Source organism: Chiloscyllium plagiosum, chromosome 19 (assembly GCF_004010195.1).
Source record: "Chiloscyllium plagiosum isolate BGI_BamShark_2017 chromosome 19, ASM401019v2, whole genome shotgun sequence".
NCBI classification, from domain to species: domain Eukaryota; kingdom Metazoa; phylum Chordata; class Chondrichthyes; order Orectolobiformes; family Hemiscylliidae; genus Chiloscyllium; species Chiloscyllium plagiosum.
The window spans coordinates 33,937,391-33,952,025 of NC_057728.1; the positions used below are offsets into that span (position 1 = coordinate 33,937,391).

The window sequence follows — 14,635 nt, forward strand, 5'->3', positions numbered from 1 at the left end:
TCGGAGGCTGAGGGGTGACCTTATAGAGGTTTACAAAATTATGAGGGGCATGGATAGGATAAATGGGCAAAGTCTTTTCCCTGGGGTCGGGGAGTCCAGAACTAGACAGCATAGGTTTAGGGTGAGAGGGGAAAGATACAAAAGGGACATAAGGGGCAACATTTTCACGCAGAGGGTGGTACGTGTATGGAATGAGCTGCCAGAGGATGTGGTGGAGGCTGGTACAATTGCAACATTTAAGAGGCATTTGGATGGCTATATGAATAGGAAGGGTTTGGAGGGATATGGGGTGTGTGCTGGTAGGTGGGACTAGATTGGGTTGGAATATCTGGTCGGCATGGACGGGTTGGACTGAAGGGTCTGTTTCCATGCTGTACATCTCTATGACTCTACTGCTGCAAGCTATTGCTGTAAACATTATTTTTCCCCATCTTAGATGAGGCCAAGAGCTAAATAATCTCTCATTCAACATTATTGATTTAAAAATATGAAATAATTAAAATGCTTTTCTGATAATAACAGCTCCTGTATTTTCAACACTTTATAGTAAGCCTTTTGGAATAATGTTATGTTTGTGATTTTTGTAGCTCACAAATGTTATGTTGCAACATATAACTTTTTATGTAACAAATGGCTCATTTTCTCATACACAACCAAAAAGCTAGAAGATTAAAAAAAAACTGCGAATGCTGGAGATCTAAAACAAAAACAGAAATTGCTGGCGAAACTCAACAGGTCTGAATGCATCTGTGGGGAGAAAAGTCAAAAAGTGTGGCACTGGAAAAGCACAGCTGGTCAGGCAGCACCGGAGGAGCAGGACAGTCGAAATTTCAAGTATAAGTTCTTCATCAGGAAGACCGATTGTGCTTTTCCAGCACCACACGTTTTGACTCTGATCTCCAGCATCTGCAATCCTCACTTTCTTCCCCTATGGGGCGAAGGCAGAAAACAATCAGCAAGGAAAAAGTGGTATTTATGCTGAAGACAAGGTGGTGGGCTATGGTTAGAGATAGGTGGAGACAGAGCCCAGAAAAAGAAAGAGAGAGAGAGATGAATGCGGGGGGGGGGGGGAAGAGAGAGAGGGTGTGGCACATGAGCAGATTATTGATTGCAGACCACGACAGAAGAAAAGCTGAACAAGTGATCACGAGTGTTATAAGTGTGGTCATAGCTGCACTTTAGTCATACCCAAGCGCCCTTGAAAGTTAGTGATTAAAGTCTCTCAGGTAAATAATTTGTACGTTTGCCAGTGTAAATAGCTGTACATAGTTCATATGAACATACTAGCTCAACAACTTTTTGTAACTGTAGCAACAGCTCTCTATTTCATTGGAAATCAGTCAATGCTAGCCTCAATCAACTTTTTATGCTAAATGATTTTGACTCTCAATTTTAAATCAATATTCATGTACTCAGTGCTAGTCTAGATTATCTTTCTTTCACCCTCTGTTCCAAATATGGCATTGTAAAACTATTCCTTTTCCCTGCACCCTCAAAATTATGGGACTACTTAATTCTGCCATTCTGCTCTTCAGTTTCTTTCCAAAACCACCCTGCAATACTGCTTTATCACACAAGTCAATATAGTAACAAAATTGAATATCTCCTACAAGCCAAACTCCATTACAGGCATTCTGACAGCGTAGCATTATTTATCCTGTGGACAAATGTTTTTAAAAAAATTTCCAGATAGCAGTTGATTTCTACAATAAAAGCAGAAATTACAACTTATATTTTTCCAATTTCAATCTAATTGCCATTAACATACAACTTAAAAATGCAAACATTTTTGTCTTCATTGTGACAAACCCTTCAGATCAGACTATAACAGCAATCTAAATCCAAAAGTTAATATGCACACTGTTTTCTTGGCAAAATGTCAATCATACAGCTGCTGTTAACCAGAAGCCACTTTCTGTATGTGTATAGTACTCAAAATGTTCAATAGCTGAACAATCAGATGGCCTTCTTCTTAAAACTATAAGGAGTCATACTCTTTTTGTTAATACTTTCAAGTTTCAATTATATCATGAAATGATAAAATGTTGTCAAACACCAGATGCTATTTTCCATGAACCCACCAGCGAAGCACAAAGATATGATTGCTCATTTTCTTAGACAAAGGATTGCTCAGGCAACCAATGTCAATGCTTAATCATCAACGGACATGAAGTGCACTTGTAGGACTGAGGCAGATGATGAGTCCTTCCCATCTCTCTTTCCTTAAGATGGAATATTCCAATTTCATAAGACATTCTAGCCAGTGCTATAGCAAATTATTGACACATGCATTATAATCCCTGACAGTCTTCGGATTCTAAATCATTGTAGCCTATTTGTGAAGCTGCCCTTTTTAAAACACACTTTCAGATAAGTACTGCGTCAAAATTGTCACAATTTTGTATGGTAACAAGTGAAGAATACTTTCGAGTGTCTAATCAAGGGTACAGGGGATCTTAGTGACTCATGCAGGATGCAAATATTCACTGAATTAATCCGCTTGAAACCTATCTATCATAAACCAAGTGGTTCTCTACATTAACCCTGCTCATCAACTATACCGAACAATTTTTGAATGACAACATGCAGTAGGCTAAATTGAGTGAAGTGCAGGTAAATTGCTGCTTCACCTGGAAGGTGTGTCTGGGGCCTTAGTGAAGAGAGTGGAGGTAAATAGGACGTGCTGCACCTTCTGCAATTGCATGGGAAAGGACTGCACGTAGAGATGGTGTGGCCTGGGAAGTCTGAGAGGAAATGGCCGTGCAGAATGCTGACAGCGGAGTGGAAGGGAATGTGTCTGGTGAAAACGGTAGCTCATGATCCTTTGCAGGCCATTAGGGAATAAGTGAGGACCAGAGGAATCTGCACTTCTTCAGTCTAGTTTACAGTATTCGCGGCTCACAATGTGGTCTCTTCTCCTCTGTGGGGAGTGAAATACAGACAGAGAGGTTGCTTTGTGGATCACCATGCTCTGTCCGCAAAAAATGACCCGAGCTTCCAATAACCTATCACGTCAACACATCACTATGTTTCAATGCTAACATTTCTGTCTCAGGCCTGCTGCAATGCTCCAGCGAAGTTCAACGTCTCATTTTCTACCTAGATATCTTACAGCCTTCAGGATTTGAGAACTCATTGAGTTTAACAATTTCACATATTTGTTGTCCTCCCCCAACCCCCCCATCCCCACCTGTTTTGAATGGATTGGTCCCAGCACAGCAAACCTTTTTGAACCATTCACATTTCTCAATAGCACCTTACTCAGCATCTATCTCCCTCTCAGCTTATCAGAAATTCCTTGTTCGTCTCTCCTTTTCTTTTATTGCTCGTACCATCTCAATGTATTCTATCCACTTCTATCCCGACCTATCAGCCTAAACCCCATCATCAGCACAAACACAATCTTCTCCCGCTGCTTTAAGTTCTGCCTCAGGGTCACTGATCTCAAAACATTGACTCTGTTTTTCTTCCAGATGCTGCCCAACTTGCTCAGTTTCTTCAACACTTCCAGGATGGGGGTGTTACTATTGACCTGCTAAATAAGTACTGTGGCTACATGAGTACATGAGATAATGTTGATGGGTTTTCTGTGCTGAATAGCTCACCTCCAGACTTTCCAAAGCCAGCATGCCACCGAGAAGGCACAAATCAAGAGTGTGATGGAATTTTCTTCTCTTTCCTGGATACCTCTCAAGGAACTTTGCAACAAATAGGCCAAAGCAATCTTCACAACTGGTACCTAATTCACCACTTTAAACAGTCTTCCACCAGGAAAGCACAGTAGCAGCAATGTGTGTATTCACAAGATGCACTGCAGCAACTCATGTACCCTTAGACAAAACATTCCAAACCAATCCCTCTATCAAAAGGTGCCATAGGAATACCATCACCTGCAAGATCCCTGCCAAGCTACATACCTTGAACTGAAACTATATATACAGCCATTCCTTCACTGTCAACGGGTCAAAATTCTGCAATTTCCTTCCTAGCAGCACTTTAGGCGTATGAAAGCATTCAGACTGCAGCAGCTCAAGGACATACGGGAATGGTAACAAATGTTGGTCTGGCAAATGATTTACACATCCCATGAATTAATAAATGAAATAGCAAATTTTAACATTGTATTGACCATATTCAAATAAAAATTATAAATGTGTGCACACATGTGAATAAGAGAAAAATCTAGCACATTCAATATTTGCCTTTGGTGCACCAATTTCAATTGAAATTCAATTTAAGCAATACAAATTAACACCAATCAATCCTCAACCCATTGTGCGGCATTTCCTCTTACACCAAACTCTGTACCTTGTTGCAAGCCTCCTGAGATATAGTTTGGCAAAAAATCTTCTGAAAATTGACACATTATATAATTGCCTTTCAAAACAAATGCGATCAAATTTGACAAACTTTGCAAAACATTAAAAGTCTCTGGTTATTCTTGAATAATTTTGAGTAATGGGTTATAAAGGATGTGATTTTCATATAGGACATCAGATAGGACAGTGACAAAAGGAGGCAAAATTCAATTGCATGGTCAACGACAACATCTTTCCAATTCTCAACAGTGGGCTTAGGAAATTCCAGCCCTACATATTTTCCTGTTGAGAATGATGCCAACTGGCCTCTCATTTGCCTGTCTTTTTTCCACTGCTGCCTTGGACAAAGATTTCTAACATTCAATTGTGCAAGAGAGTTTGCATTTATAAATTTAATGACAGTCTCTGTTAGCTGCTCTAAATTTGTTCAAAATCCTAGACTTCATCGAATTAGAGAGCCCAGCACATAATCACCTGGAAATGTAATATTTTCATAACCAATTTCTCCTCTATGTTATCTTCATCCATTTTTCACTGTCTTCCATTGTTCATTGATTTTTACTTCCACCATTCTTTTATTTAAACAATTAGTAGACAAGGCTTAATTAAAATATCCATTATGCCTTTGTCCCAGTTTTACATCCTTGAAAACTATTGCTTCTAATTGTCATTTAATTTAAATATATCTATGAAAACCCTTATTAATCTCCCCTGTATTGCTGAGCGTTTTCTCCATATCCCTTTTTGGCCTTTATAAAGTTTTCATTTCATTTTGTACATTCCTTATAATTTTCTTTCATATTGTTCATCTAGTTATACAAGTAGCCTCCTTCTCAAGTTTCAGTTTATTTGTAGCCTATTTATCTGGGAAATGGCTAGATTTTTAATTAAATTATCTATAACGTACTCAGAGAGTTGGCAAGCTCTGTCGTTCAGAAAAAGGCCCTATCGAGTTTGTGCAGTCAAAAGCAACCACCTAATTATTCTAATCCCATTTTCCAACACTTCTTCCATAGCCTTGTGTGTCTTGGCATTGCAAGTGTAAACTTAAATACACCTTAAATGTTATGAAACTTTCTACCTCTGACACCCATATTGGCAGCGAATTTCAATTTCTCACCACACTGATTTTCAAAAAATATTTCCTCACATCCTTACTAAACCACCTTCCCTTAGCTTAAATATATTGATCTCTCCACCAGATAGAAAAGTTCCTTCCTGTCTACCGTATCTATGCCCCTCATAATTTTGTATATTTCAATCATATATATATTTCTCCTTCAGTCTTCTCTGCTCCAAGGAAACAAACCATCTCTCTTCATAAATAAAACTCTCCAGTCCAGGCACAACCTGGCAAATCTCCTCTGCACCTTCTCCAATACAACCACATCCTTCTTATAACGTGAATTCCAGAATTGCACAATACTTTCTCTGTGGCCAAACCAACTTTTTCTACCTTTCCAGCATAACCTCCCTGCTCTTATGCTCTGTGCCTCAGTTAATAAAGGGAAGTATCCCATATGCCTTCTTAACCACTTTATCTGCATGCCCCATCAGTTTAAGGGAGATTTGCCACAATTGCTCCATCTGTCTTTTACTATGTTTTTAACTGAGTTAATTTGAACACTTTTTTTTCTTTTTCACTGAATCAGTACAGCTCACATACCTTTAAATCTTAATTGAGTCTATATCACCCTCACTTTTAACAATTCCTTACTACTTTCTCAGTTATTTGCTCCACACAATTTCTCCAAACCATATCAAGAAATGTACCTGTTGTTCATGACTTACTTGAAAATCAATGATTTTTAATTTTGTTTTTATTCTAATTAGACAGGGTGTAGCTAACAAGGATGTTTAAAAAATGAACAATACTGTATAGTAAACGACAACCTAGGATACCTGTGCTATAAACAACATTTATAGAAGTCATTAGATTAGATTAGATTACATACAGTGTGGAAACAGGCCCTTCGGCCCAACAAGTCCACACCGACCCGCCGAAGCGCAACCCATGCATATCCCTACACTTACCCCTTCACCTAACACTACGGGCAATTTAGCGTGGCCAATTCACCTGACCTGCACATCTTTGGACTGTGGGAGGAAACCGGAGCACCCGGAGGAAATCCACGCAGATACGGGGAGAATGTGCAAACTCCACACAGTCAGTCGACTGAGGAGAGAATTGAACCCGGGTCTCTGGCACTGTGAGGCAGCAGTGCTAACCACTGTGCCACCGTGCCGCCCAAGAAATGATATGAAATAGAAAGTAAATACTATTAAATGTCAACTAAATAGTTTTGACACAGTGTGTGGATAACAGCACAGCACTCATGATTTAACAGAACTTTGGAACACTACAGCACAGGAGGTGGTTACTAAGCCAATGTTGTCCTCTTTGGTGTAGAAAACTAATTTATCCCACTAACTTTCTTTTTTTTCCCTGAAAGTAGTTATCTAGTTCCCTTTTAAAAAGTATTATTGAACCTGCTTCCATTGCCCTTTCATGCTTTGCATTCTAAATCATAATATGGTATGTAGACAAGAAATTCTTCATGTGCTCTCGAGTTCTTTTTCAATCATTTCTAGTTGGGCTGACGAAGAGTGCAGTGGTTCAATCTTGTGATCTTTCTGTAGTTCAGCATGTTATTAGAATCTCAACTGACTCCTCTCTGAAACTTAATTATCACTACCGTAGCAAGTTATTCATCATTTTGATTTAGTCTTTTGGATTTTGTATTTGTCAGTGAATTCCACTTCTCAGAAACAGACAAAGTTATATTCCTACAGAGCACTTAATGCACAAAATTAACAGTACATCAGCATGGCGCACCATCATATTTGGGCTGATAAATAGCATTCATATTCTGGCAGCTCCTTTCAGTGTGTCTCATTAAAATGTCTCTTTGCCTGTCAAGTTGAATCACCACTCAAGATTATTCATATCAGTGCTTAAGTGCCAACACAGCAAGCTGCATTGTAGTTAGACTTGTTTTTGATGGACCACATACTGGATAGTGCAGAAAGATGGCATAGAGTCAAAACAACAGTGCTTGGACCGACAATGAAAGCTGGTCATTTAATTAGCTGCATTCTGACTTTTACTGTTTCGCTATTTTAAAAATACTCTATTTATTAATTTATTTTCACAATGTGGGAAAGTGTTATGCACTTTTGTACCAAAATTAGAGGCGTAGATTGTTTTCTAAATGGGGAAAGGCTTCAGAAATCTTGAGTCCTATTTCAGGATGCTCTTAATGTTAACATGCAGGTTCAATTGGCAGTTAGGAAGACAAATGCAATGTTTATATTCATTTCAAGAGGGCTAGAATACAAGAGCAGATATATATACTCCTGATGCTCGAACAGGCTCTGGTCAGAACCACATTTGCAATAATATAGTAGTTTTGGCCCATGTATCTAAGGAAGGATATTCTGACCTTGGAGGGGTTCAGAGGAGGTTCATGAGAATGATCTTGTGGATGGAGGACTTGTCTTATAAGGAGTGGTTGAAGCATCTAGGTCTGCATTTGATAGTGTTTCGAAGGATAAGGGGAAACTGGGTTGAAACTTATAGAATATTGAGAGGCCTGGCTACAATGGATGTGGAGAAGATGTTTCTGCTGGGAGGAAAGAATAGGACCAGAGCGCACAGCCTCAGAGTGAAAGGACGACACTTTAGAACTGAGATAAGGAGGGATTTCTTCAACCAGAAGGCGGTGAAGCTGTGAAACATATTGCCACAGAGGGCTGTGGAGCCCAATTCTTTGAGCATATAGATAGGTTTGAGAAATAGATAGGTTCTTGTTAGAAATGGGATCAAAGGTTATGGGGAGAAGGCAAGATAATGGGGTTAAGAAACATAATCAGCCAAATGGTGGAGCAGACTCAATGGGCCAAATCGGCTAATTCTGCTCCTTTTGATCCTATGGTTAACCCTCTTGTCTTAGATTGACAGTAAATATTTTGAGGCAAAAGAAACAGCAGGCTCAGATTATCCCTAAAAAAGTGATACAACGAATGTCACAATATTTATATCTGTTCAGTGAAACCTCTAAGAGCCACAAGTGTGTAGTCAACCAATTAGAATTATGGACATGAAATTTTGATTAAATTGTCTGTTTAAGTGGCTTGGAACATGCTCCCTCTGGACTAGCGTCTTTTCTCTTCCTGAATGTACAGTCATGTTACATCATCATGATTGAGAGAAATCGCATCACAGCACAACTACCACCAAGTTACACTCTAATTGGTCTGCATCATTCCAGTAGGTCAACTTTTAGATGCTCACATAACGTGATAGTTAGAGCCACCAATACCTCAATCCCTTGAAACATGTTGGTTAATTGCACTAGCACTGATGAATCCATAAAAAGTTTGTTATTCTTTCACTAAATTTTCTCTTTCTGCTTTACCGGAACAGCACGGTGGTTCACTGGTGAGCACTGCTGCTTCACAGCACCAGGGTCCCAGGTTGATTCCAGCCTTGGGTGACTGTCTGTGTGGCATTTGCACATTCTCCCTGTGTCTGCATGGGCTTCCTCCGGGTGCTCCGGTTTCCTCCCACAGTCCAAAGATGTGCAGGTCAGGTGAATTGGCCATGCTAAATTGCCCATAGTGTTAGGTGCATTAGTTAGAGGGAAATAGGTCTGGGTGGGTTAGTCTTCGGAGAGTCGGTATAGACTCGTTGGGCCGAAGGGCCTGTTTCCACACTGTCGGGAATCTAAACTAATCTAATGTAATCTCTCGATCTTTATTTCTTCCAATTTTCATTCCCTTTTTGGTATTGTTTTACCTTTGCTATACATGAGTTTTGCATCTCCATTTCTGAATCTCTACTGTGTCCCTTCCATTTTTGCTTACTCATTCATTCTCGTGTCTCTGCTGCCTTACTTTATTTTCATTTTATCCCATTGTCTTTCTGATTGTTGTCTCTTCAGCAGTTTTCTCTTTCTGTGTAGCAGTGAAGCTGCTGCACTGAGTGCAGCATGAAATAGATTAGGATGCAGAGCGTCAAAAAAAAAAATTAGACCCAGAAACTGACTAAGTACAAACATGATGAAAAGTATTACCACTGAAGTCATTCAGCTTAAAATAGATCATAATGGAGTTATAGATCTTGCCCATATAAAACAAAATTAAGAAAATGATTTTCAATTTTAAAGCTGGTTCAATTTAGACATATATTTTATGTATACATATGCATTATCTAAAAAGCCAATCAATATTTATTCTTGTAACTTCTTTCAAATTCTTTCTTTCCAAAGTCAACTCTAAAAATCTGTTGCGATGGTCTTGCGGCAAAAGTAGTATCTCTCTCTCTGGGCCAGAAGCTCCAATTTCAAATCCCACATCTCCCAAGGGTGTGTCATAATATGTCCAAGTAGATGGATTAATATTTTAAAAAATGTTTTAGCTTGCATTTGTGTGGCTACGTGGAATGTGTTCACATGCAAAATTATAATCAAGTCAGTCACCTCACTCAGAACTTACAATATAAGCAAACTGAGAATGTTAGATCAATTAAAATCATCTGCTGGCAAAAGATATGCTTTCTCTTGATAAATTACCAAAGCTTACATTTTTCCATCCTCAGAGACATATATTTGAAGCATTTATCACATTTTGACTAAATAAAATATTTCTACAAACAGTTTGTATATGTAGATTAAGTTCATATATGTAGATTGAGTAAGTAAAAAAAAAAGTTAATTGCTTTAATTATGAGACTTCCTTACTATCAAACATAGTTCAAACTAGATATACAGAGCACCCAAACTACACTCTTCTTTGCTGGCATATCTCTATGCACTTTAATCAAAAATAAAATTGACTAGGGTCCAAATATCTGTTATGAATTAGTTTGGCCAAACATGGAGGGTTCAGTGATCTTTGTACTTAAACAAGTGTGCTATTTCTCAAAGCTGTAAAATAGTATTAATCATTGTTATAACATATTTATTAAATGGAATAATCCCATTGTAGGTAATTTCAACACACCACAAAAAGAATAAAGAAAAAGTCGGGATATACATGGACTGTGCGGAAGATGTATATCCCATCTTTTTGTTTTTACTAATGGAAAAGCAGCATCCATTTGATTCAAATTAACCATAACTTTTGATTTAAATTGTATCAGTGTGCATGAATATTTTATCTGACTGTGAGCATTTCCATTCAAATATAATGGAAGCAACCTCCCTCATTGTGGGATCTTACTTCACATCATTTCACTTCTTTTGTTATTTTTTGTAAAATTGCAAATGAGTTGGATTGCATGGGACCCTTGTTTGTTCTCAATTCTACACTGTCATAATTTAGAAACTAAACCTGCTAATTTATTACTGTCCAAAGTCAATAATTACTCTAACATTCACCAACTACATTCTGAAGCATTTCATTTTTACAATAAAAAACCCAAAGTGAAAGGTCATAAGTATATACTTATGACCTTTCACCATCTTTAATACAGATTACATGTGAGTATAGATCCAAGTGATGTTTAATTCATTTTATTTTAGCAGTGTTCCAAAATACAAGAACCTTTTGCAGAATATCATTGCATTTTGAATAAATGAAATCTGCTTATGTCACCTACTTTGAGATGGAAGCATCCAGATTCATTAATATACCATTCGATGCAGAATAATCATCTTTCTTTTCAGATGCTTGTACATTGAAGGTTGGAGTAGCCATGGCAATAGCAAGCCTGGCCCTTTTCTCATCTTTTTCAAGTACCCTCTTCATTCCACCATTCAGAAAATATTCTTGACAAACACTAGAAAAGGAAGAACAACTGGTCAACCTCAAGGAACAAAATAGAAACACTGACACAAAACGTATTTCTCTATGTCTGTAAAAACAAATGCTATGAATGATCCAACATTTGTATATGCTCCTGGTAATTCATTTCAATCTCGTGCCTATTTGACTTCTGGTAATGTAAGTGTAATGTAAGTGTACTACTTTATTCTTCAGGGTAAAAATGTTAATGTTATCCTGGGATTTGAAGTGGGAGTGAAAATTCCCTATCATTCATTGCTAATAGTTATACTTATACTTATATCACTGCTACTTGACATCCTTCACCTTTAATGAGACAAAATGTTGTAAATAGGATACTGAGAAGGAGAAGGTTAAAAATCACAACACCAGGTTATTGTCCAACAGGTTTAATTGGAAGCACACTAGTTTCGGAGCGACATCAGGTGGTAGTCGAGGGCTCAATCCTAACACACAGAATTTATAGTAAAAATTTACAGTGTGATGTAACTGAAATTAAACATTGAAAAATTGATTGTTTGTTAAGCTTTTCATCTGTTAGAATACAGTGATAGTTTCACTTCTTTCATGTGTAAATCACAAAACCCTTTATAATTTTTCAGCTCCTGGTACCCTTCATTGTTCAGTATTTCCCAGGAGCTGAAAAATTATGCCATGTTCTTCGTGACCTGCAACACATTATCAATGAGGATGAGCACCTCACCAAGACCTTCCCCACACCTCCACTACTTGCCTTTAAACAACCGCCAAACCTCAAACAGATCGTTATTCGTAGCAAGCAGCCTGGGTCTCGGGACAACTCCATACAACCCTGTCATGGTAGGCGCTGCAAGTCGTGTCAGAGTGTGGACATAGATACCACCATTACGCGTGGGGACACCTCCCACCTTGTACATGGCAGGTACTCACGTGACTCAGCCAACGTTGTCTATCTTATACGTTGCAGGCAAGGATGCCCGGAGGCATGGTACATTGGAGAAACCGAGCAAAGGCTACAACAACGGATGAATGAGCACTGCACAACAATCAACGGTAGGAGTGTTCCCTCCCAGTTGGGGAACATTTCAGTGTCCCAGGACATTCAGCCTCGGACCTTCGGGTGACCATCCTCCAAGGTGGACTTCGGGACAGGCAGCAGAGAAAAGTGGCCGAGCAGAGGCTGATAGCAAAGTTCGGTGCCCATAGGAAGGGCCTCAACTGGGACCTTGGGTTCATGTCACATTACAGGTGACCACTATTGCACTATACACACACACACGGATACTCCTACACACTCACAGGCACTCCTATAAACACATACACAGACACCCCCACACACTCCCACACTCTCACATGCAGCCCCTCACAGACTTAAGACACTCTGCACTCACCACACACACACACACACACACACATACATACGCTTTCTCACACTCACAACCCCCAACCCAGGCAGACACACACACAGACAGACAAAGACCCACATGCGCACACATATTTTGTGGGGTGAATTTGTACTTGCAGGGTTACATTGTACTTTGCTCAAAAACTGCATGCATTTATGTAGAACTCTGAGCTTAAAACCTGCATGAATTTATGTAAAATTCCGTTATCTCACTTTTTAGATTAGAATCAATCTAAACATCATGGCATAGACAGAGAACACAGGGGGCCAACACCTTCAACATATTGTCTAGCTATCACCATTGTCAACAGCTAACCTGAGAATGCAACTTTATTTAAAAAAGGTTTTGTGATTTACACATGAAAGAAGTGAAACTATCACTGTATTCTAACAGATGAAAGGCTTAACAAACAATCAATTTTTCAATGTATAATTTCAGTTACATCACACTAAATTTTTGCTATAAATTCTGTGTGTTAGGATTGAGCCCTCCACTACCACTTGATGAAGGAGTGTCGCTCCGAAAGCTAGTGTGCTTCCAATTAAACCTGTTGGACTATAGCCTGGTGTTGTCTGATTTTTAACTTTGTACACCCCAGTCCAACACCGGCATCTCCAAATCGAGAAGGAGAAGGAAAGTGAGAGACAGAAAAACTAAAGACAGCACTGAAAGCATACATTTACGCCCCTCCAAACTCTGCCATATTATCCATTTTTTCCAAATGAACAGAACAATTTCCAATTTGCTACCAAATCCTATTCTTAAAATATCACCTCTTTTTGGACAACTCAATAACGTTCAATAAGTAAAACTCATATTCCTCCAGTACCAACCTGATTTAAGTCAAGACTCAACTCTTATTCTGAACCTGAATGCTATATGCAATTGTTCTAGAACTGTTATTATGAGCTCATAAATGTTGGAACCAGAAGTGAGGGGCATGTCCGTAAAGATCTGAACAATGCCAAGATTATAGTATTGTAATCAGCAAGCACCGTTTTCCACATAAAGGTAATGGGAATGGGCGACTCTTCTCCCCAAAAATGCTGTGGGTGCTGTGTCAAAAGTCCTATTTAATAATTCTTTAATAATGCTTGCATGGTGGCACAGTGGTTAGCACTGCTGCCTCTCAGCGCCAGAGACCCGGGTTCAATTCCTGCCTCAGGCAACTGACTGAGTGGAGTTTGCATGTTCTCCCCGTGTCTGCATGGGTTTCCTCCGGGTGCTCCGGTTTCCTCCCACAGTCCAAAGATGTGCAGGTCAGGTGAATTGGCCATGCTAAATTGCCCGTAGTGTTAGGTAAGGGGCAAATGTAGGGGTATGGGTGGGTTACGCTTCGGCGGGTCGGTGTGGACTTGTTGGGCCGAAGGGCCTGTATCCACACTGTAATCTAATCTAATCTAATAATCTAATCATAGCTATCTACAAACTACTCAGGTCAATCAGGAGCCCCTCCAGTGAACACAGTTTTCTCATTATCCTTTTTAAAAATGATTTTTAAATACAATAGCTTTGAATCTGTGACAAGGGTGTGTGTGAATTGTGACAATACACATAAGACTCCCATTGTTCATGGTAAATCATGAATATGGTTATGTTAAAACAAAGTGATATCCCTACAATGAACACAATATTAAGATTATTGATTTACATTAGCACTGTAGTTGCAGCTAATAAATAACTCCAAAAAAAAAATTAGAATCTTTACAATCTAACAACCCAGGTGATATAACTGGTTTCTTAAATCCAAATACAAGTAATGTCATTAGCGATTTCAACTTAAAAGTTTGAAACATAAATTACCTTCAAAGAGCCTCAGAAATTAAGATCTTAGAGAAACTAACAAAAAAATACTTTACAATTACGTCTTTTATTTTCCGATAAGGAATCAATTATAAATTTTTTTAATACTTACAGCTGCCCACTGATTTTTAATGGGTTTCTGCGTGGCAACTAATGTAAACTATAAAGCCATTTTCAGTTAAATAGCTGTAAAAGGGATCTGGGCTTTATGTGAAAAGGGCTAGCAGTAGCAGTTGATTACCACAGACCAAAGGGAATTGCAGAGGGAGTTGCACAGAAAGAGAAATGGGAAAGTTAAGACAAGGACAGGTTAGCATCAGCTATCTCCCCACTTCCCCTCTA

General features: G+C 38.8%; 1 protein-coding gene across 3 annotated transcripts in view; it reads right to left on the reverse strand.

Moving 5' to 3' along the window:
- Positions 1 to 14,635, reverse strand: part of tmem168b (transmembrane protein 168b) — a 171,876-nt gene that overhangs the window by 104,107 nt on the left and 53,134 nt on the right. For all 3 annotated transcript variants that reach the window (XM_043709525.1, XM_043709526.1, XM_043709527.1), the window contains exon 3: positions 10,921 to 11,100. In XM_043709525.1, coding sequence (XP_043565460.1) covers positions 10,921 to 11,100 — 180 coding nt within the window. The remainder of the gene's footprint in view (positions 1 to 10,920; positions 11,101 to 14,635) is intronic.